The 24063-nt window shown below is 41.8% G+C and overlaps 1 protein-coding gene across 4 annotated transcripts in view; it reads right to left on the reverse strand.

The window, feature by feature from the left end:
- Positions 1-5571: 5571 nt before the first annotated feature.
- The window catches only part of SGCD (sarcoglycan delta), a 339669-nt gene continuing 321177 nt past the window's right edge, over positions 5572-24063 (reverse strand). For all 4 annotated transcript variants that reach the window (XM_075766167.1, XM_075766169.1, XM_075766168.1 and 1 more), the window contains 2 exons: positions 9109-9232; positions 5572-7454 (listed from right to left, as the gene is read on the reverse strand). In XM_075766167.1, coding sequence (XP_075622282.1) covers positions 7281-7454; positions 9109-9232 — 298 coding nt within the window. In that variant the 3' untranslated portion in view covers positions 5572-7280. The remainder of the gene's footprint in view (positions 7455-9108; positions 9233-24063) is intronic.

Genomic DNA, 24063 nt, shown 5'->3' on the forward strand with positions numbered 1-24063 from the left:
AACAACTACCAGTGTTCGTTATACCACTCAGACTGCAGGTACATATAATCTGTAAAATCATTCATACTGCCCAAGTGTTTCATTATCCGTTACATCAATAATAGCGCTGATAGCGAGTGCACAAGCCCAGAGGAGGACCCAGATGAAGACAAAATTATCAGGCTCTAGTTTAGCGAAGGAGTTAACTCCCTGCTCTAAGGCAGCTACTCTAGAGAAATCTAGCTGTAGTGTTGGGGGGTGGTGGTGTTTGCAGCTAAGTAAGTGTGGGAGAAACTCTAACAGCAACATTTTTTCAACTACAATCCAGCCTTCGATAAAAATAGAACCGCCCACAAATAATTATTCTTTTGCTCTCCAGCGTGAGCCTTCCTCAAGATGTTTCAAGGACTCCATTAGGAAATTTTTAAAAGACCAAAGAAACTACATTGCTTTAGAAAGTGATAATGCATTTAGCAGTAGCAGGCTTTGGAACGCTTTATCTCCTATCGGCAGTTAAGCCTTTTGAATGCGGCAAAAATGTGAGAGTACAATGCAATTTAAAATTCCTGTTACATGCAAAGATGCACATGACCTGTGCTTTGCAATGGGCCTGCTCCTATAATGGCAAATATCTTAGAAATGGTGAGACTTTCCATTTGGGTAGGACCTGATGAAAGGCTCCAAAAAGTCCTTTTTAATCTTAGAAGAAAAGACTGTTTAACTAAGGCTGCATGTTTTTATCTGAAGCATTTGGTAGTGGGGCACAATGTAAATGTAACACTTTTGCACAAATTTTTCCTTCTGATATTTTTCTTTTGCTGGCAGAGAGATTCAACCAACTAAATGCGAGACCAACATACAATTATATATCGCTTCACAGTGGAAATATCCTTCCTATTTTTTAATGCTGGTTAAAAACTAAAAAAAAGCTGAATCCATGGAGAGGAGTTGCCTCAAAGGAAGCCTGGCTTCCTCTGAACAGGCAGCCCGTCACTACCGACTGGTGGCAGAAAATCCCAGTCACTGCGTGGCTTCAAGCCGTAGTAAGGTGAGACATTTCCTGGGAGTAGTACCAGTGCTAGCTTTCCCGCAGGAATTATACTTGTAGCAAATTAATTTTTAAAGGAACTTTCACCTCTAGTTTAAAGTGACTTGGATGGGAAATCTCGGTGGTGCGCTATGATTCTATTTTCTTCTTCGCTTTGGATAAAAATCCTGCAGCTTTAAATATGCATCTTTTCCTGTATAAAGAAAGTGCACCACTTTTCACAAGGGCACAATACAATTCAAATGGCAGGACAAGAGAGTCTGAAATGATAAAGCCTCAGGGCTGTATGTGCATAACCATGGGCTTCTCGACCACGTCAGACTTAAAAGCTTTCTAAATACAAGCTATTCACTGTAATTTCCCTCCAAGCCCCAAGCCACTGCGGTTATTGTGGATGGAAACACCACCCTAGCAATCTTGAATGGCCCAAGCTGTAAGTGGTTTCAGTGACAGTAATTCCACTGTGCACCATGAAAGATCAAGCGTAATTGCTACCATATTTAGTAAAATGGATGTTATTAATCTAAAGTATAATAGTGTAAACAGACAGAGAAGTTTGCTGCATTACTGTGATTAGGGTGATGTCTCTTGCCATTTCTTCCCTCTCCCTTCTACCTGCCTTCTTTAATTCACGCCACTCGTGCTTGAGTAATCTCATCAGCGCCACATCAGTGTTTAACCCTGCTCTACTAACGGCCGTAAGCTACATCAGCTATGCAAACACTGCAATTGCAGTGCAGAGTTTAGCTAAAAGTCCCAAATTTCACCTCAGTGCCACCCACATGCAGGCTTTGGTTTTCTGGGGGTGTGCCAGATCGAGACGTGACACCATGGGGGTTCGGGGGCTGCTGGCCACCTGCACCGGGACACTGGCTACCCAAATATTGCACAGCAATTTTAGAACTGAGGAAAAATGTTAAAATGGGGAAAATGGAAATGTTGCTGGGGTTGTGTTCTTGACCAGCAATAGTAATTAAAAAGGCTGGTATTTCTGCATTCAAAAAGCACCAATCCAGTGCTTGGCAAAGCTTTGCAGAAACGTGCCCTGCATTTGCTGGGGTGAATTCTGGATGCTGACATTTCAAAATTTAAAATGTCAGCCCTAAAAAAAAAATTAAAAAAAAAAAAAAAGGAATACAGCCTCTAATTTTTAATTTTTTTTACTGAAATCATTATGGCACAGTTACTCTTCTTCACCAAGCAGTGACTGGAGTTCTGATCTGCTAATGCTCGAGTGCCAGTGAGGGAACAGCCAGTAGCATTGACTCAGTTTATTTATACTTTCAGCCCATAATGATGTCTTTTACCGTTCTGTGTTATTTCTTCACACTTCAAATTTCAGGTAACCTTGCCCTCTGCACACATTTAAAGGTTTTTCTCATTATTTCCTTTTCTCTCCATTAACAAAGTTAAGAGTTTTCCTGCCACTTTACTCTCTCAAATGCAGCTTGGTGATAAATCTGTATTTTTCCTGCCCAGTTCAAAAAAGCACCATTAAAGTTAATACATTTCAGGCATGAGGGCAACCAGAGAAGGGATGAATTTCTGTAAGTCTTTGGTCTTTGTCTCACTCTCTTTTGCAATGTGAAACTTAAAGCCATAACAACAAATACAAAGAAAATTGGCTTTTGTTGTAAACAAGTGTATGTGAGCATGTATATATATATACATATTTGTGTGTGTGTGTGCACATCTTATGACAACAAAAGCTAATTTCCTTTAAGAACATCTGTATTTGGAGAATAGATATGATGTGAACCAACCTGACATCTTCAGAAGTTCTACAGGAATCTCTCTTTAAGCTTGCAGAAATTTCTAGGGAGGGATTTTTTTTATTTAGACTTAATTTTGCTATAGTATATATTGCAGATGGTACTTTTAGGTTTATGCCTTAAACGTTTTTGTTTGTGCATATATGTGATGTTTCTGACTAAAGGAGAAAAAACCCCACAACCCTCTCAAAATACAGCTGTTTGACAGCACATGACTGAACGAAATACAAATCATTCTCGTGCATGCCTGTTTTTTAAAAAAAAGTATACCTAGGTGAGGCCTTATACATATTTTAGTAGTTACTGTCTTCCCCTTTTGATTACTTCCTTTGGTGTTAACATCTCTTTGTACTCTTAACCTACCCATTTCACTGCCTACTTTTTTTACACTTCCAAAAGTGTAAAAAAAACAAACCCCAACAAACCCAAAAAACCCCACAAAGAAACTTGGAGAATGGATACAGTTTTATAATCTCTGCTTTTGCTAATGGCAGAGTCTTTTTGCTTTAGAAAAACCACCCTAACTCACCTGTGGTGGCAGAAGGGCCATACAGTACGTATGGATCAGGTACTGGTGTACAGGTGAGCGCTGACAGTCGTCTTCCCGACTGCTTACTAAAGCGTCGCATTTAAAGCCAATTTACCAAGGTCCCAAATCCCTATAAAGTTCAGAGTTACAATCCATAAACGCCTTTATCTTTAACTGCAGTATTCATGGTTGCCTAAGGTATGTTGAAATTAGTATCCCAGTCCCTTGATTAGCATTTCAATGGGTTTTAACGCTCACAGCTGCAATGCAGACTGGCACGCAGTGCCGGGGCAGGGTTCGGTCCCACAGCCCCCCCACGGGCTGGCAGCGTTTCCACTCCTGGGGGTGCCCTGAATTTTCACCTCCCCAGCTCCTGTCCTAGCTCAGGCTGTGAAGTCATCGGCATCTCTTCTGTCGAGCTCAGTAGAAACAAATTCACCACCCACCCCAGCCTTGCCTTAGCATTGGGAGGTAAAACTAAACTCTGGTTTGAGATAAATGCCACCTCCCCAAATGGCAAATGCTCAGTTGAACTGAATCGCAGGCCCAATTCATAAAGAAATACACAAACTCTTGTTCATTTTTGGCATTTTATCGATGGCAGGTAGAGCACATGGATGAAATTCCAGCCAGGGTGGCTCTAGTTTTAATCGACTGGGGGAAAAACAACCCATACAGGTTGAGCAATTGTGAGGGATTTCTGGGCAAGGCAGGAGGAACAGGGACTCTCGTGCATTTGCCTCATCCAACAGGGGAGCCAGTCACTCCACAGCAGTCCCCAACAACAAACTATGAAGTGTGAGATAGCTGGATGAGTTTGCATGCTGCTTTTTAAACAAAATGCCTGTTTTTTTTTCCCCCTGGGATCTCAGACACGCAGTCCTGTTTGCTGTGGTTTGCCACTCACAGAACAGCAGGGGACTCATCGTGTGGTCAACACAAGTGCAAGCAGCAGCATCTAAACCGCTGTCTTAAAACTCAAGTGGGGCTCAAATGATTTACAAGTCTCTATATGGGGTCAAGCTCTCTAGCAACAATTCCTCATCTTTCAGCACAGCATGTTATTGTATACTTTTTAAGATGGAAACATGATTGTAAAATACATTGAAGCAACTAGAATTCCTTTACGTAGACGTCCTTTGTTCCCCTCAGAGAAGCATCTGCAGTGATGAGACAGATGTGTAAGGTCATTCCCTAACAGCTCCCCTATAGAAATTCCTACCAAAATGAATGGCTGAATGTCGTTAAACAGTTTCATGGCCTTTGTGATACGAGAAAGTGACAACCTGATCCAAGAGCCCAGCTGAGAAGACCAGCTACTCAAAATTAATTTGTTGGGATGGAAATCCTCAGGAGAGCAGCCAGAGAGTGCACGGGGATAAGGACGGAGCCACCAGACTCTTGGGAGCGGAGCATGGGTATCAGGATGCAGCATCCCTGTGGGGTCAGTCCCTGCGTCCAGCCCTGCCTTTCTCACCAGCATTAATACTCTCTGGATCGGGGCGTTAATGCAACTCATTTTCCGTACAGGGTACTCTTCCTGCAGCACATGTGTTCACAGCTACTCACACGGGATTTGTTTATGAATTGGGCCATGCTTGCTATAAGGTTAGTGATCAGTATTAAATGAAACGGGGAAAAAAACCCAACTCTACAGTAAATGTAGGACCATGAATGGGACTTCAGCTGTGGTCCCAGAGGTAATGTACACAGTATTTTGCTATATTTAACATGATTAAAAAAAAGGTCTGTATCACTCTAGATGCCCCTACAGTCTTAATGCATTTCATTAATATCTGTTTTAAGTTGCACAACCAGTTCCCAAGACACCCTCCTGTCCCCCCCCCCCCCCAAATAAACTAGTTTTAATAACAAGATAAATATGATGTGCTTCTCCTTGCTGAGTGCATTGACTTAAGGCATAGGCACAATTCCCCTCTTTGAACAGAGATGGTATAGTCCTGTGTCCCAATACAATTGTTATCCTGGGTGACCCTTTGCATTCAAACATTGACTCAAGACATAATAATTACAGGAATCATTCATTAACAAATAGTTTGAGTTCATTAATTAATTGGAAAACATTACTGAAGTAAAAGGAGATCATTCAATCCTCTTTCATGAATAAATTTTATGGGAGTGTTGCTTTGTTAGGCAGTAACACATCTGATCTAAACTGCATAGAAATCTTTCCTTTGAGTCCAGCCAGTTTTGGATTAAGCCAGAATTGTTCATTTGGAAAAAAAAAAAACAAAAAAACCCCAAACCCTGGTACTCTCCAGACCACAAGAAAATACGTGGAAATCTGTAAAAAAGGAATGGGCTAAAATATTTCTAAATATTTCTGTCAGCTACATTTTTTCTTGAAGATCGCTTGAAGAATACCAGCTTTGCTTAGATATCACTAGGGATGGGCACAGATCTGTCATATTTGCAAATGAGGTAATATTTTCAAAAGCATCTCAGTGGCTTAGAAACCTTGCTGTCCTCTTGAGATTTACTGCGACTTAGACACTTTTGCAGTAATTAGTACATTTGTTTTTCAAGGATTTTTACATTCATGTGGATGCAATTATGGGTCAGAATTCAATGACCTGGGCTCTTCTCATTTTTTTTTTCAAAACTCAAACTGTGGAAGTAATGTTACCAGATCAGATTTCACATTTTATCCTGCCTGTGACTCCTGGACTTAAATAAAGAAAAATGCACCCATGAAGAGATTCAACCACAGAGTTTTTGGGGCTCAAATTCTAGAGGAACCAGCACCCAAAGCCCTTGCTTTCCAGTAATCTGGCTTTGTCACAATCTTTATAAATGCTTAAAAAAGTCTGTTTCATTGTCAGCATCTCTGATATTTGCAGTGTCCACCAAATCTACGTGGCCGTGGACTATATATCCTGAAAAGAAAGATGACAAAAATTCTGGCATAGCATTGACAATACACATCTAATTTGTATGGATTTCTCTGTATCTATGGGTAGAATCGGTAATTTTCTCCATTTCTATAGGTATTGATAGGTAATGTCCAAATCTGAAATCTTCACACCTGCACATGGTATCTTAAATCTTTTCAAAATTAAAGGTGCTAATGGAGAGTGTGTAGGGTGATCCAGGACACCTGTTAACTAAGGAGGCTCAGGATTTTTCTATTTAGTCCAAGGATTTTTTTCTTTCCAAGAACTAAATGCAGTGCCAGTTTTCTTAGCACAGAGATGACTTTAGGTTAGGGTTAGAGCTGATGCATCACATCTGAATAGCACAAAGCATCCTTGGCCATGCACAGGCAAGTCTCAAACCCCTTCAGAAAAGTACATGATTATTCCAGCAAGATCTGGACTTTGATACTGGCCAAGTGCAATCCATGTCTCCCAATAGGGAGCCATGCTTCAGGTGAAAATTGAAGAGTGTAATTTAACCTCAGATATCTTGGATCACTATAGGTGATCAGTACAGCACATCTGGCTATTTTATTGTTTTGGGCTTTTTTTCATGCCACTGATTTAATGGTGCAACAATAATCGGAGATGCTTTTCTTCCGTGGGTCTACATCAGTTCCAGGGTCTTGCCCAGCCAGCAATCCCATTGCTTTGAGAACATGATCAAAAACGAGGGGTGATCATTGGACTGTATTAATACGGAAGGGTCCAGGGGCGCATCAAGTCCAATTCAGCAGATTGTACCAGTAAATTTTGGTGTGGGAAAGAGAAATACTACACAAATGTAACAGGGTCACCCTGGGATTCCTTGTACTGAAACATCATTTTACACAGAGGATATATATATATTTTATATATATATTTTTATATATATATATTCACACACACGCGCGCGCACACACAAAAAAAGTCTTTGATAGGCTTTCTGTGTTCTAGTAAAAATAGTTGGCAGCTGCAATCTGTGAGACCAGAACTGGCTTTTGTGCTGCCTGCGATGCCCCACTGCAAATTGTCTCTCAAAGGCAGACGCTTGTATTTATCTGGCAGGTCGAGCTGGTGCCTGCCTGAGACAGAAATAACCTCCCATTGGGACACACACAGAGCTCGTAGATTTTTTGCCTGGACCCTGCAGATGAGGAAGATCCTTGAGGCAAGTTAGGTAGTTTGATTTTTGCAGAATTCAATGTTATCTGAAGTCAGAGGGGGAAGAGAGAGAGACAGAGAGAGAATTAGTGGATATATGTTATTTTGGTCTTGTGTTTAAAGAAGCTTCCTTCGGACAACTCGGCTGCTACAAAAACTGGGTAGGCAAGTGTATTAAGATGGGAAAGTCTGATACAAATCTGGGTGAGCGTATGATCTGCCTTTACCATGAGCCACCTAAGACCTCTGGTTTGTTTCTGCTAATGTACCCACTGTGTTTTCTTGACTTGGAGCTTCCGGGGGCACCTCCGTGTTTGGGTTACCCAACCAGAGGTACCCCGCTGCTAGGTGGGGAGCATGCAATGAATCCTCCACCGGGGCTTCTGGCACTGTGATCTCATTGCCAGTTACGCTTGCAGGCTCACAGTACTGACTTTTATGTATATTTTATGTGTACGTGTAACACTTTTATGTATATTAAAAATAACTTAAATGCCACAGTGGACCTGAGTTTCTCCTTGTAAAACAGAACATAAACATGAACACGTGGCAGCTGTTAGACACATGGCAGCTACAGGGGAGTGCTCTAACATCACCGAGAAGAGCACAGTAAGATAACCTACACAGCAGAATATTACAGGGCGACTGACAGTATTTGCTCTTATCTTGCAATCACAGTAAGAGTCTCCAGTTTTAGTATCCAACCATCTGATCTCCCGAAAGAGAGATGCATTTTAAAAGCAACTTAGTGTTAAAAACATTGAGGCAACTGCTTGCAGTAGTGAAATGCCTTGGATTTCAATTGTAGTATATTACGTATGGGGTTTGGGTTTTTTTTGTATTTTTGAGAGTTTTTTTGTTAACACCCGTGGTCTGGATTTGGAACGTCTTAAAATGCAAATGTTTGGAAATAACAGGAATTGCAATAAAATTCCCATTCTATTTATTACACCTGACACTAAGATAGGAAAATGTTAGCTTACGTTGCAGCCCTGTTCCTGGGAGGTTTGTGTTCTATGGGAATCTCCTCCTGCCAAAGCTCTCGGTGGGCTCCACAGCGGGAGCTTCTCAGCCACATCCTTCGGTGTCTTCCATCATTGTGGCAGGAGGAGGGGATGAGAACCAGATGCCCATGTATTCTTGAGCCACCAGAAGAGGCTTAACTCAACACCTATTTTACTTTTGTTCTGTGTTATCAGTTTTAGTTATTCTCTCTTCCCCTTTGGAAGTCTCCCCAGTGCAACAACCTGTGTCTCCTAATGTTCCCTTTATTTCCAAATGAAAACATCAGCTACAAAAGCTTTTCAGGTCAAGACTGGTGAATTAAGGTCTTCTTACAGAAAAATGTATGATAAAAGATTTAATTATGTTGGCCAAGTAAATCTTATTTTAAAGTGACAAGGAAACAAAGAATTTAGGAACACTGTGTATTTTACAGCCACATAAATCTGCTTGAACAACAGATGCTATTATCCAAGCACTTTAAAAATAATGAATCAGCCTTTGCCACAGAGTGAGGCTCGTTTGCATATGATATGTTCAATCACTACTAGCAGAAACCAAGCTAGGAAGGCCTGCTGCACTAGTGTTTTCACACCAGTGTTTCAAATGGAGCAGCTCAGTGACTCAGAAGGCTACAAATCTGCAGGAGAACTGTGGCGTGGTTTGTTTTTGCTGCAGGGCTTGACATCCTTCGCTTACCTCTCCATCTTTGGATTCCAGCCTGAGCTCTGTCCTGCACGTGGCTTTCAAGCTGCCGGCCTCAGCGTTGATCTCGATGCCTTTTGGAGCCTCCATCACCAGCGCACGCGTAGGTGACTCCAGTCTGTAACAGAAAGGGGAGTTACAGAGCCCGGTGGGTTGAATATTCACGCTTAATCTCACGTTGTCATCTTGCACAGCCTGACTGCTGGCTGCACAGCACCTTAGGACCTGTTCAGATCCACACCTGGTTTAGACAGTAGAAAGAATTCATGCATGGTGTGGAAAACACATCACAAATCCAATCTGCTAACATTTCACATTGTTTTTTCTATGCTGTAAATGCTGGGACAAGATGCAAGGTGTAAGAGCTTCCCTGATCATCAACTTGCTCATATGCAAGATGTGAGGTTTGGAAGAGTTTAAGGGCATAAAGAAATAAATGGGGGGAAAAAAAAAAAAGGTTGAAGGTCCCAAAATTCCTGGTCTCCACTCCTACGCTGACATCCCACTGCTCACAGCCAGGTCCCCCTGTGCAGTGCTTCGACCCCTCATAACCATGGATACACCATGTAGGGAGCTACCAACCCCATTATAGCACTGGCTAATACAGCCAAACCTTTTAGTTCAGGCAATTGGGGTTAATGGTATAAGACGTAGAAGTGCAAGGTTCAGTCTTCCCTCCTGATTATCCATTCAGAGGTCTCGTATTGTATTTGTCTCTTCTTTATAATACAGTGTCTTATTGCTTTCTGTATTGAAAATGATAAAACCCAATTCTCCCTCTTTGGGAATATCCTCTTAGTTGATTTTGTCATCATTTATTTACTGTACCATCACAAAATCTAGACTATGATCTCCCCAGGTGAAGCAGGCAGGCGGACTGGAACAGAAACTCCTCTGCTTCGACTGCTTTGGGCAGGCAGCAGCGATCGCACGGACAGAACCGAAGCACGCAGCCACCAAGCTTACTTGGGCAGCTTTTAGGATTTGCTTGCATTGCTGCAGTGGCACTTCGGCTGTTTCTTCAGCTCTTCATATATAATCATTTGTGCAAGTAAGTGTATTCTTAAATGGACTCCTGCTGGTACTGGGACAACATTATAGGAGACTGAGGGAATTCAGCTGTATTTATTGCAGCCAACAGTTCAATAAAGCAAAGGCACAGTTCCCTCTGTGTGGCATTTTTCAAGTTATGACTTTCCCTCTTGTTAGTGTCTTCATATTACTGCTTTTCGAACACCTTTCCCTCAAGACCCCAAACTCATCTGTAATTTCCTGGCTGACTCAACTAAATCTAAATTTCAGGGAAGAACCAAGGCATACACAGCCCAAGGAATGAGCATGGTCTCGTGGTTAGCAGCCTCTGCATGGGCTTTCTGAGCTGCTTTTTCTTTGCTCTCTGCTGGGAAGCTACATCTTACATAAACCTTCTTCTGATCCCTCCACTGGTATCACCCTTGGCTGGTTCCTGTATGAGGAACCTAAGCTTAAGTCTGCTGCTACTCACTTTTTCTTCTTTTTTTTTTTTTTTTTCCCCTCCCCCTATTGAGTTGCAGATTGCATGGAGGATAAAAAGCTCGCAAAGAATGATTCACATTAAATATTGCTACCTGGGATATGATTCCCTCTGACCTTCCAATTGCAATAACTGCCTTTCCAATATCTGTTAGAATTTCTTTATGGTAAAAATAGCCACAGCACACAGCCTTAGGGCCCTGGTACACGCGCTCTGGTGGCTTTCATTACGGTGGCTTAACACACTGTCTGCCCCACATCTTCCCTGGAGATTTCTGCCCTGTACACAGTACATCCTCATCCGTGGTGGTGCAGCTCTCAACCTGGTGTCTACCCTGAAAAATGAAGGACGCCCTGCTTGTCCTAAGCCCCCAGGATTTGAGCTGCAGTGGTTGGGATGCAGGCACACATTCCCTCCTGCTGCCTCTGCTCCCAAGGCAGGATCCTCCAGAGGAGAAGCAGACAGCTGAGGCCAGTAATGTTTTAAGTCACTGTAGCTAAATTCACCAGAGGATGTGTCCAAACCCCAAGACAGCTGAGCTAATCCAAGGATAAAATAATTCCTAAGAACCATGGCCAGGTGACTCTTCAGCTCTCTGACATCTTAGTGACTTCAATTTCTTTGATGTCTTGGCTGTCTCAATATATTTGTTCATCTGTTAATCTTGTAGCTCTTCTGCCCACTGAGAAATAAATCTTGTAAGTGCAAAACAGCGTTCAGACACCACAGTGCAAATGCACTCATTTGCAGCAGCACTCAATTGCTGCCCTGTACAGGAGCAGAGGAGCAGCCTCCCAGTCCCACACCAGTGCTTCACTGGAGAGTGTGGAGAGCTGGGAAATTGGTGAATGTCTTCCCACGGTGCGGGGGCATCAAGAGAGGACCTTCTTGCATATCTTCCCCTGTGCCCACAGGTCCCCGTAACATCAAACTGAGTTAAATTCATGCTTTGAACAAGTTACCAAGTACCTGGCAGTCTATTAGATAACATTGTCCCAAAGGTTTATTCTGTTTTCATATCTAACAGAGTGGTTCTCCCTCCTCCACCCACAAATGACCCTCTCGAGTGCCTCCCAACAGTTCACGCAGTAACATGGGACAAGCACGCAACGCTGGGGCTTTGCTGCTGCTCTGTAAGCCACCGTGTTCCTTGCAGCATCGCGTGTGTTTTTGAAAGTTACCTGAGCTGACCCCCACTCTCTCATCCTAAATCACTAGCTCAGACAGCTGCAATCTTGCTGATATGCTGAATTAACTAAACCCCATGCCTTTAATGTTAAAAATATAATTTTGAAGCCCAGGGTTTTTTTTTTTTTTTAGAACCTTAAAACTATGGAAATGAGTGCAAGTACTATAACAGCAAAGTGCAGCTCCTCCAATGACAACAAATTTGGGCTCGCAGCCCACATGGGTTTGTACTTGTGCCGTGAGTCTGAGGTCTGACTCTTCTTTCTCTTACATGTTGGATATTGGTGTAACTCCATCTGTTTGCATAGGACTTTTGTCCCGATTTATGCTACTGTAAATGAGGACAGAAAGGTCTTAATAAAATTTTCCTTGGCATTTGAAGGGCATGTGATTGTAAGGGATTTAATTTGATTACTTTCTGATATCCTGAATGAATCCCTGAGACACCCGTCTTTAAACCAGGAGCTGAAAAATCTATGCAAAGCCAGAGAAAGCAGTTGAGGAGTTTATGCTCTAGGGGGTTTGAGTAATGTTTACCGAATACTTTCATTTGAAGCAAGTGTTTAAGAGACACTCTGCTTTTAAACCTAATTCTGTCTTCCAGAGCAGAACGAATTTGGAGACTAATAATGAAAGAAAATGATTTAGCGATGAACAGATAATTTGTTCAAAATCAACATTTGTTTTCCAGTGTGATACTCTGGAGCTTTCAGTAGGATTCACATCTCCCGGTTAGGTGTAAGCCCCTACTTACAGCAGTAGGCTGGAAACGTGGCTGCATGAATATAGATTGTTTCATTATTTGCTCCTGCTCTTGAATTTTCCATCCCAGCAATTGGCACACAAGCCCTTTTTATTGACTATGGGTGCTGCTTATTTTTGTTCCCATATTTCCAGAACTGGATTCTGACCTCTCTCACAGAGCTCTGCAAGGAGGGTAAATTCAGTGCTATCCACAGAGTCCCAGCATGCTGAATTCAGGACTGAGATAAGCTACTTCCTCCCACTGCCATAAAATTGCTCCTGTCCCACCTACGATCTCCTAGTAGGTGGATGAAGAGATAGTCTCCTGTCTGGGTGACTACGCACAACATGGGAACCTCTCCTATGGATCCCAGGGTATCATGTAAGCCCAAAATTTTAAAAAGAAAAGACACAAGTAACAAGATTTTCAGAACTATCAAAGTACCCAGGTTCTACTTATTACAACGGGTGTTAGGTACTTTTGAAAATCCCATTGAGCACTTAAATGCCATAACAAATCTGACCCTTAATCTCAGTTCTTAGTTCTGCAGCAGAGGTAACAGCACGTCCCAACTCCACAAGGAGGATGGAAAGATAAATATATTAGTGGTTGTGAAGCGGTTACATACTGTAATAACTGAGGCCAAGTAAGTACCATAGCCAAAGATAGATAGCTGGCAGATGGATAACTGATCTTTCTAAAGCTGAAATATTAAGCTCTTACCTTCATCAAAAATACTGTTAGTCCTGTTCCTCCCACTGAGCACACTCAGCCTGCATATCAATGTGCGAGATGATGTACGCAGGGGAAGCCTTTCTCCAGCTTACCATGCTTAATGGACAGTGCTAAATGTGCCTCTTAAGCCCTTTTACTCAAACCTATCACCGAAGCATCTCACATTTTAGAGAGGTGATGGCATGCGTGCATCTCCCAGTGAACCCCTCTCCTGCTATCGCTGGAAATCCTGTGTTCCTGGGAATCAACAAGGGAGCAAAATTTTTGGTGCCATCCCTGCTTTGAAAACTTCAGCAATAATTTAAAGGAGGTCAGCATGTGAGTTTGTATTGTGGTTCCAGTGAAAGTAATTCTCTTGGAAAGATCATTACTTACCCAGATTTCTAGTTTTCATTTCCTTCATCATAAACAGTCACATTAATCACCCCAGCAGCATGGATTATATTTCCCTCTTGTCCCTCTCCTCACCCCCTCCAAGATAACGCATCATTTTCCTTACTATTATGAACTGCTTTTTGAATCTGGGGAGAAGAGGATATTACAGACACCAAGGCAGTACCACCAGCAGCTAGGGGCTGCTGCTGTACTTCAAATAAGGTGGACATAATTTCCTTAAAAAAAATGAAGTTTAATGTGAATAGTTCAGGGAGAAAAATATTCGTCTGTGTGCAGCATTGATGCAAACAGGACTTGCAATTTGTGGCTGGTACCAAAGGCTGCAGCACAGTAGAGGGATCATCCTCAACATGTGAAAGGACTTAATGTGAGCTGGGGACTTATTGCTGCCACTTTTTAATTTTTCATTACTTTTTTTTAACTTATTTTTTTTTTTAAAGGAATGGCCCCGAGCTTCAGAATTTCTCGTCCCCAGCAGGGGATTTTTCTGTATGGGGCACACACTTTGCTTGCAGTGTGGAAATGGAAGGAGAAGTTTACTCTCGGGAGGTGAGGAGCATATGATGCAGCAGTGTGGTAACACGAGTTAATTTAATTTTGCTTAGAAACCTCTGGACTGAGAATAGAGCATGTATTACTGCAGCTGTAGCCCATTATTTCTAATGACTCTAATTATTTCTTATGGTATCCATCTGACCAGCTATAAGATTTCACATTGAGCATAAAATTAGCCAATGTTACCACTGTGCCTGCTTACATCTCATACGATTGGTAAATTATGCTAGCAAGTAAACCTAGAGCTCCATCAATTTGCTGGTAACGAACCAGTATCTCAGGTTGAAATTTGTTTTCAGTTTTAACTCCCTTACTTCAATGAAATCAATGGGATTACCCATTTGCAGTGACTTATACTTCTGACCCCATTATTTGTGTGTTATCTTATATATATCTATTCATAGAAGAAAACACAATACTTTTCCCCCTATTAACTGGAAGTTAATTAGCTTTTACTGAATTGCAAAGAAACCATGCTTAGTTTCTATTTTTAGAATGCTTTTAAACTTTTTTTTTTTTTTTTTTTAAATTTGTCTTACTTTTGCTTGTATTGGAACAGAAAAACTTTGGGAGGAGGAACAAGGGGCTGGGTCTGGACTCACCTGGTGAAAACCTCAACTGATTGTAAGTTCAAGCAAAGTCTTGTCATCTCCCAAAGAGCAAAAGGCTCTGCCCTGAGCTCTACCCTTCGCCATTAGATTTCCTTCCTACTGGAAGGTACTGCCATTTCATCAGAATAAAATAAACTAAAATACGGCAAAACCAGCAAGGCTAATATAAAAGAGGAAAGAGTAAAAAAGAGAGCTGGCCTTGCTATGTCAGTGAGAGGATAAAATCAAAAGGAGAAATGCGCAATGTCTTTTTCCAAGATACCATGATTTTGACAAAATATGTTGTACATGGCACAGTACAAAAGCAGCAAGTACCCTGAGAACTTACAGAAGAGATCATCACTAATAAGAAGATATGTATCCCTGTTATTTATTGCCTAGCTTTGACATAAATCTTGTTTTCAATTACATTTTAATGAAGCACACCAATTACTGTTTGAATGGTGACATCTGATTACAGTCTCAATCAACAGAAATAAATCTTGCTTATGGAATGTTTCCAGGGTATTTTCTTTAGGAACATTAATTACAGAAGTAAACAAGGATATATTATTATCATGTCATCCAATTGTAAATCCTGCCTATCGCTGTAAATACTGTTTAGTTTGAGAGCGGGTATCATCATACAGTTTCCAGTGTTTATGCTGCAAATCTAGTAAGTGACAATTCCAGTGCAGCCATACTCTGAAACAGTGGTCCAAAGCCTCATGTAATTCCTAATATGATCTAGCGGACAGTGAATGAAAATTCTTTCAGCTGTCATCCACAAACCATGGTTAATTCCTAAGGAAAATCCAGTTAAATCTGTCAGAGACCTGAGCAGAGGTCTAATGATGCTTTATTGGAAATTACAGTTTTCTAATTGAGCCAGAGATAACTCTGGTTCAAATGGCAAGAGGTGCAACAACTTTGCTTCTCTGTATTTGGGCAACACAGATGCTAAAGAGATTTTGTACAAAGCTGAGTCAAGAGAAAAAGGAATTGAGAAAATTCTATGAATTACCCTTGTACTTAATAAGCACAAGTTCATAAAGTTCATGAGCTTTAAATATTTCCTTGCATAGGGAACCTAGTGAACATGCTACATGAATAGTCCTGCTTGGACTCTGCAAGTGCTGCAGTCCCTGATGGATGAACGAATGGGCGAGAGTGCGTGCGAGTCGGTGGGTACCTGTGTGCTTGCTCCATCCTCCCCTCCTGGTGCGCTGCATCTACCAAGTCCTGACCACTTCTCCCTGCTTCAGCTCTGCTAATTCAATCTCAAGCTAATGCCTTAAATCTCATTTTACCTTTCCTTTTCTCTCTCTTTTTTTTTTTTTTTTTTTAAGTAGAACTTTTGCAGCCGCAATACACAAAGAAGTGCTTCACAAGAAGTGTAATAAATCTGCTGCTGGTTTTCCTAACTTCAGCTTAGCACCAAATGAACCAGTTTATGTATTTTTCACCCAGATGGAGCTACAGGTGCTGTGTTTAGTGAACTTTCCCTAAACAGAGTCCATGCCAAAACAATAGTCTCCTGACCATATAATGGAAATATCTTAATATCTCTTCAGAGACTACAACTCCAGGAGGAGGGCTAATTGGGTAACAGGAGCAGTCTGATGCCATTATGAAGCAGGGAAAAGACAGCACTGGGAAGATGCTCAGCTAATATTCAAAGAACATTTGAATGGGTCTACACAAATGAGGAACTGGAGGAGTTTGAATGTATGGTACCAGCTTGCAGCACTAAGCAGGAGAGAACTAGCTTTCATTTTCCTCTGAGAAAAACATCATTCCTCAGCAAGGGGAAGAGTTTGAGCATGCAGTTCCTCCCACCACGGTGCAAATCCCCTGTTGTAGTCTTCCAGTACACTTTACACTTGCTGAAGCTTATTCAGAGCACCAAAAAGGAGTAAAACTAGAAAAACATGGCTGAATCAAAACACAATTGTAAATTCTCTGTGATTGCCTACCATGCTACAGCATGGGAATTAGCTGAAGGAGATGTAATTATGCAAAGTTGTCCTAAATGTTTTAGGGTTTGTGGGGGTTTTTTTTGTTACTTTTTAAGTAATCTCTGGAATGGTTTACAAGAAGCCAAATATAGTATTTAGAAGACAAAAGCAGAGATCAAACAGGAGATATCAAATTAATCTAGGGAGAAAAATATACTGTTTAATACTATTGAGATCTAGTTTCATTATGAACTGGAGAAGTCGTGAAGGGTAGAGATCATCAAAGAAAAAAGTACGAGATTAACGTTTAATGAACTGGAGGTATGGCTGAGAAAATTAAAATCATCTGGATAATTAAAAAATTCTGTTGCTTATAAATCAAGGAAGGAAATTATCATAGAAATTGGGAGATAGTTGAAAATGATGTGTGGTAAATACAGATGTGGTTTAAGAAGATGATGTGTTTAAGTGGCCAGGGAAGGGATTCAGGGATGCAAAATGAATTATTCCTATTTTAAGTGTAGAGATGACTGCAACTTCACTCTCCTCATCCGGTGAGTTGTGAGCAGATTGGTTTTGCTCCGAATCCCTACTGTGCCTGACAGACCCAAGCAGAGAGCTGTCTGCAGGATTACCTCCGTCCTGCCGTGCTCAATCTTTCAGCCTTAATTGATAAGCTGGAACATCCAGAGTCATTAGTGTGCCATGTGGTAGGAAACCTCCACGTAACATGGCCTGGCTATGGCCAGAAGAAGATTCTGAGTGCCTGGGGGCCACATCCTGAGTGGGCGCGGTGCCACGGTGCACCTCTTGGCAGAGGTGTTATCAGCTGAGAGCATGGACGTGATTAATAAACCCATAGCAACTGTAGGTGGGACTGAGAAGATTCAGCCCGTAGCGTACTGCTGTGTATGTTAACATAACCTCTGCCAGGAACCAGCCATACAAAGCACTATGAAATACAGGAGCAAAGAGTCAGCTCTGGCTGGAGGAAAATCAAAGGACAGATGTCCCCTACCCTGGCACGATCAGAAGTGGGACAGTAAATGACATTATCACAGAGCTCTAAGCCACAGCACTACTACTGATGCCACTAGCTGGAACTTAAGACCCTGTAATTATTTTTATTACAAAAAACTCGCCATCAAACGTCACAAGTTACGTAGTCTGGGTCAAAACTGGTCAAGTAATGGTCTGGAAATTCCTTCGTGGCCGCGTGTGCTACCCAGAGGGCTTGGAGCTGCAGCATGGCCGTGCCTCTGCTCTCTCTGACTGCAGCTCCTCTGCATTCCCAGCAGGGCAAAGTAACTGACTTGGTAGTTAGATATGTCCCATCTACTACCTAAACCACCTTTTTTTTGTTTGTTTGTCTGATATACCTTGTTACATAACTTATTGCAATAAAATAAAACAGATCGAAACAAAGTGAAATCCTCTGCCTGTTGGGTGCATTAATGAGCGCGCTTGTTTCACACATGGAGAAAAATAATTACTTTTTATGTTACCATAATTGTGTAAACCACAAATGCATTTTTTCAGAAACAAAGGTTGGTGTAAGTTTCTAATTACAGGTTGAAAGCTTCTAATTAAAAGGCATAAATTGGAAGAAACCCGTTCAACCAGAATGTACAGAAGAGGCTGCTACGATTGGGTATTATCTCGATGTACTGTCACCACGCCAGGGAGGAGAAGGAGAAATGGGGCCGCTGACACCGCTTTCTATCTAACGTCTAACAAAGTGCTGCCATCAGGAACATGGAGGAGATGAACACATCGCAAAGTAGGTTTGTGGGGCCACCAAATTTCATAGCAACCCTGAGCCACTGGAGCAGGGAGAGGGACAGCTATATCATAGCCTGGAGGTAACAGCTGAGGCTTAAACGGGCTTTTCTTCCTGACGTTTATGCTGGCTTCTGGATGGCAGCAGGAGGACGAAAGCCACCTGAATTGGCCTAAAATTATAAAACCCAACAGAAAGACGGTACTTGGGTCAGCTAAAACTTGCTAGATTAACCCATAAGACATTTGTTAACAGAGACATTATACAGTGCTCTACTCTGGGTGATGTTCACGTGCAGTACAGTCAGGGGTGACCCCTGGACCCATTCTCCACTACGTTCATGGCTTGCTTTTCTGCTCTACTTTGGAAGAAGACTGCACCATACAAAATTTTTATCTTATTCTTCTGTTTTTCAGGGTGTTAAATAATCCTGCTGAGCAGACTAGCATGTCATCACTGACAGAGAAATCACTTTCTTGTGATAACCCAACATACTCGAATGAGAGGATTACTGGCAGGGGTGCAGTGCTATGCAAATATTGCAGTCATTATCATCAGTAGTTTGCACACAGTCTTCTACATCAGAACTGCTTTATGAAGAGACGAAATGTTGATCTAGATTTCCATTTTTAAATTCTTTTTGAAGTGTATCTGTCATGGGATTTTTTACCTGCCATTTGGTCAGACATAAAGGAAGAGGGTCAGGTAGATTAAAAATCTCACGTGGATAGCGCACAGGTTCAGCCTACAGTGCTTTCTGCGGTGATGATTTACTCTTTCTCTTCTCCGATGATTTATTCTATTCCTTCTAAAAAGATTTGACTTAATAGTAAATCACTTACAATGAGAAATATAGAGATAACAAAAGTAAAAAGGATTTGAAATGGTAGAATATAAAACCTGCTGGAAAAAAAAAAAGTATGTCTGTACGCATTGTATACTTGGTGATGATATCCTTTGGAAACATGTACGCACTTGCCTAAGTGGATTTGAAGAGCTTATTTAGCATGACAAATTGGCTACAACCTGATGGCTATTTCTGAAAACCCATTTATAGACCTTCAGACAGTCATACTCCCGTGGCATAGCCATTCATTGTACAGTCCATTTATAATGATTCCACCAAATTAAATCTTTATTAACAAACTTATTGACTCTGGCTTTGACTTTTTGTCCCCCCTTTTAATTAACTGCAGTAATGAGACAAGCAACATCCAATATAACTGACCAAACATTTTGTTTAAAACCTGCAGTTTATTTCAAGCAACTTCACAGAAAATGAAGGCTGAATTGCTATTTGCTAAATGTCAATTTTCACACTCTGTTGAACCTTTTCTGAAGCTTGTCAACCACAAATCTGTGGTCATTTTCCCCCCTCTGATCAGAGCTATCTATATAGAGCATATAACAGGTTTTCAGTTACTTTTCATTTTTATGCAGAAGATGTACCATTTGCTGTCACCAGTATACTTCACAAAGTGGTAAATACGCATGAATTGTAAATATAAAGGGATGCATATGGCAAAATTGTGGCCTCTCACACAGTCACAATTTACACTAACGATACAGTTGCATGTCTGCATGCGTAAGGCCACAGGAATGAACAAAACTCCTCCAATCCATCCCGTTATTATGCAACAATACTGTACCATCCTCTTTCCAAATGTGCTGGTGCACATCTCCCTGCTCAGAGCTAGGGAGGTGCTTCACCATCCAGACCATTCGTTCACAGCCTTGCTCCCTGATTAGAGGCTCAATTCCTATTTGCAGCTGCAATTCCCTGCCCTGCCCTGCTGCCTGGCAGACACAAAGCAGCTTCACTTAATCACAAGTGCACACACTTCCTTGTACAAGCAACTATGACCATGCGCAGAGATCCAGGACTTGGCTCCAGTGACAAGAATTACCATTTACATGGTCAAAACCACTGACAATCACTAAATTTAACCAACTTTCCCTGCATTTATCACTATTTGCTAAAGCTGGGGTAGCCAGAGGGATCACAAAAGATGCTGTCTAGGTAAGGATATTGCCACTGAACAGGGCGGTAACCAGTGCCGAGTCTGATTTCTGGCATAAACCAGCCTGGAAGTCAGTTGCTCATTCCTGTATCAAACCTAGCTGAACTGAAACCTGCCTTTTAGCAAGACAGCCAATTTTTAATAAGCATTCACTGATGTAAGATTCCTCTACATCCCCCTGTTACAGCACTGCTCCGTAAACTATTTTGACAATTTGGAAAATTTTCCTGTGTACAACTTACAATGTGCCATAGAGAATACAAATAAGTGAAAAATGAACACATCTTCCCTAGAGAAACACCAAGACAAAGCCAAGGAATGGGCAAAACCGCTGAGGGCCCCAGTGCTCCTCTGTGTGACCGCTTGCCACTTTGGCACCGAGGAGTTTGGCAGGGCAATGGGAGGGATGGAGATTATTTGAAGAATTTAGTCTCAAAGCTCTTTGATTGCCTAGAACTGAAAATCTTTAAGCTATGTGAGATTTCCAACTAATTTCTTGCTTTCAAATATGCAAAGGAAAATAGGTTGGGAAATGGTGCAGAGAAGAAAATAAAGGGATTGGGTGGGTGGGTGGAGGGAGGAATGGAGCAGAGAGAGAAAGAGATCAGGGGGGGGAAAAAAAAAAAAAGAAAACTAACCTGCTGAAAAAGAGAGTATAGAGATGTCTCCAGAGGGACTACTTTAATCCTGGCAATAGGATGTTTTGCAAATTCTTAGCATCAATTTATCTTCAGCTAAAAATGAAACTGTTTTCTGTTTATCTTTTGCACATAATCACTCCTGAATAAAACATACACTTTAAGGTAAAGTTTGGCAATCTTTCAAGAGATAAGCTAGATGATATTTTTCTTAACTACAAGAGAGGCTGAGCCTGGTCGTGGCAATTCACTGTGTGTTGGAAGATGATCACATTGGCATGAACCCACCTCCACACAGGGCAGCTACATCCCTGTCCTGCTCCACCTGGAACTGGTGGGAACTGGGAGCTATGAAGCACTGCTGCCCACAGGTGCTTGTCTCAAGAAGCTGTGATCCCTTCTCTTGGCTCTGCTTATGCTATTTGATATATGCCACTGTGCTATCACTGGTATCCATGCTGTAGGTTGTTGATCTTGTTTGTTTTAAGGTACAGAAATCTGTTCTCTGGCTCCTTGGGTCAACCACAGCAAAATGAGAAAATGTTCAGCATTTCTTGACTTCCATGAGGTTCTTTCCATCTTTCCTTGGGCAAGTCTGCATTTTGACTGTAATAACCTCCTTTCTATGACTTTTTAGGAGATAACAAAGAGACAATTACAGCTGCTAATGGAAGAGGTCAAATGGAGGTGAAATGAAATGGATTAAAAAAAAAAAAGAACTGATGTCAGAAAAGCCTCCGTACCACTCAGTGGCATAACCACTTCGCAGAACAGGTTTTTTAGCTGGGAATTTAATTTCATTTTACTCTATTTTATTTTGATTTTAAAAAGAGAGGTAGGCAGGTAGGAGGACTGGCTTTGTGGTTGAAGCACTGGAATTAAATTTCCAGCCCTGTGATGAACTGCCTTTGAGACCATGAACGAGCGCATTCAGCGGTCCCAGGGCTTATTGCAGTGTAGCAGCAGTGGGGATGGCTCAGCACAGCCCAGGAGGAGTAATTCTCCAAAACACAGCAAAGTGATACAGGCAACTCTTCGCCACTGGTTTCTCCTAGTATCCAAGCCAACTCATCTGAAAACTTGCTTATAGCAGACTGCCACCCCTGCTGCAGAGCATGGCCCTGAGCCATTACCTCCACAAGGAACTTCACCAGATCGTCTCATGCGGTGGGAATGCCCCCAGGTACGCAGAGGTAACCCCACTGACTTACCAAGTACTGCCTTTAAAAGAAGTCAATGGAGTTACCTTGGAAACATAACATGGGAAGGGAGATTGGACCTTAAAAGCAACCTTAATTTTTCCTTTGCCTGGGCAAACAAAATAATAATAATGAAGAAACATTGCAAGAGAAAAAAATAATTGTGGTTATTTTACTGCCTTCGAAACCAACAACAATCAAAGCTGTAAGGTGTAATTTTTTTCCTGGAATTCCTTGCTTTTTCTGAATTCCCTGCACCCTCATGGAATCTCTCAGCAGTGACATTAACACTATATATTGATTGTCTGCTTGGTAGGCAGCAGGAGGGAAAACAAAACAGGTAAGAACTTAAACTCTGTTTGGGTTCCTCCAGTGCACGTGGAATACAGACAATTTTCTGTGGGTGGCTACTGCTGAAACCTTCCAGATGAAAATTACTACCATGGTCTTCATCTGCATCAGTAACCAATGCCACCACCAAGCCAGGCAGGACAGAAGTTAGGGTATGTTTCTTCCCTTCTCTTTAAACCGCTGGTGTGTTTCTTTTCTTTCAAGCAAAAGTATGTGAGATGCCTCGATATTTCCCTAGCATGGGGAACACCGAGATTAAGCATTCCTTGTAACAGCCCCATGTCCCAGCAACCAGGAGTGGTTAATTCCAGTTTGGGAATAGTGAATCCAGCCCTCACTTTCTGACCCCAAGGAAATGAGGACATTTGTGTCATGTCCATGCACAATGCTGAGGAGCCATGTCCAACACTGGACCTTCCAGTCCAAACCAGTACCACTACCCACTTGCTAACGTTACCCACTGCTGGGATAACATGCCACTGCTGGGATGAAACACTGGAATGAGTCAACCAAAAAGTTTGCTTGTTTTGACACTGAATATGAAGCCTGCCATAGAGAGCTCAGAGAAATCTATATATCTGTATCACAGAAATATAGCAGACAATTTCCTTCAGCAAAATTTCCTTAGTAGGGAGGAGGCACTCAAGGCTGGTTACCTTCTGTCCCCCCCTTTCCAAGACAGATAAGGAATGTTCTCAACATTAATGACTCACAGATTTTCTCAATGTTTCCTTTCATTTTTCATCCTCAGACTTCAAGGTTGCCCAGATATCAAAAAACAACTTTTCAAGGTGGATCCAAACATTTACCAAGACTTGGTTGTGATTTAGGAAGGTGAAGAACCAACAACCCCAAGCCCATGGCCATACATCAACATGTCATGGAAGTGTTCAATACTGTGAGCCCAAAGCTGCAACATGGGAACTTCGGTGGTTTTTGAGCTGCCGTGCTAAAATACATTCTCATGTCCATGCAACATCCCAGCATCCCAGTTTGTTGTGGCAGTGAATATTTGTTTTTCAAAGCAATTTAGAAGTACTGGAGAGGCAATCCCCAGGGAGTCAACCTGGGTTTTCTCCAGCCTCAGCCCTTGCATTGCTGTATATGACCAGAAAGGTCGTTTCAGCGTGCCGTGCCTGGTCTCCTTGTGTCTTTTCTTGTTTGCTCAGGACACAGTTAGGTGCGAGGACTACCTCTTTCACTGTCTACACAGCATTATGCACAGTAAGAACTGGTTACATCTATAGCATTTAGGAACTAATCCCACGTAGGAAAATATT

This window comes from Balearica regulorum, chromosome 14 (assembly GCF_011004875.1).
Source record: "Balearica regulorum gibbericeps isolate bBalReg1 chromosome 14, bBalReg1.pri, whole genome shotgun sequence".
Taxonomy (NCBI): Eukaryota; Metazoa; Chordata; class Aves; order Gruiformes; family Gruidae; genus Balearica; species Balearica regulorum.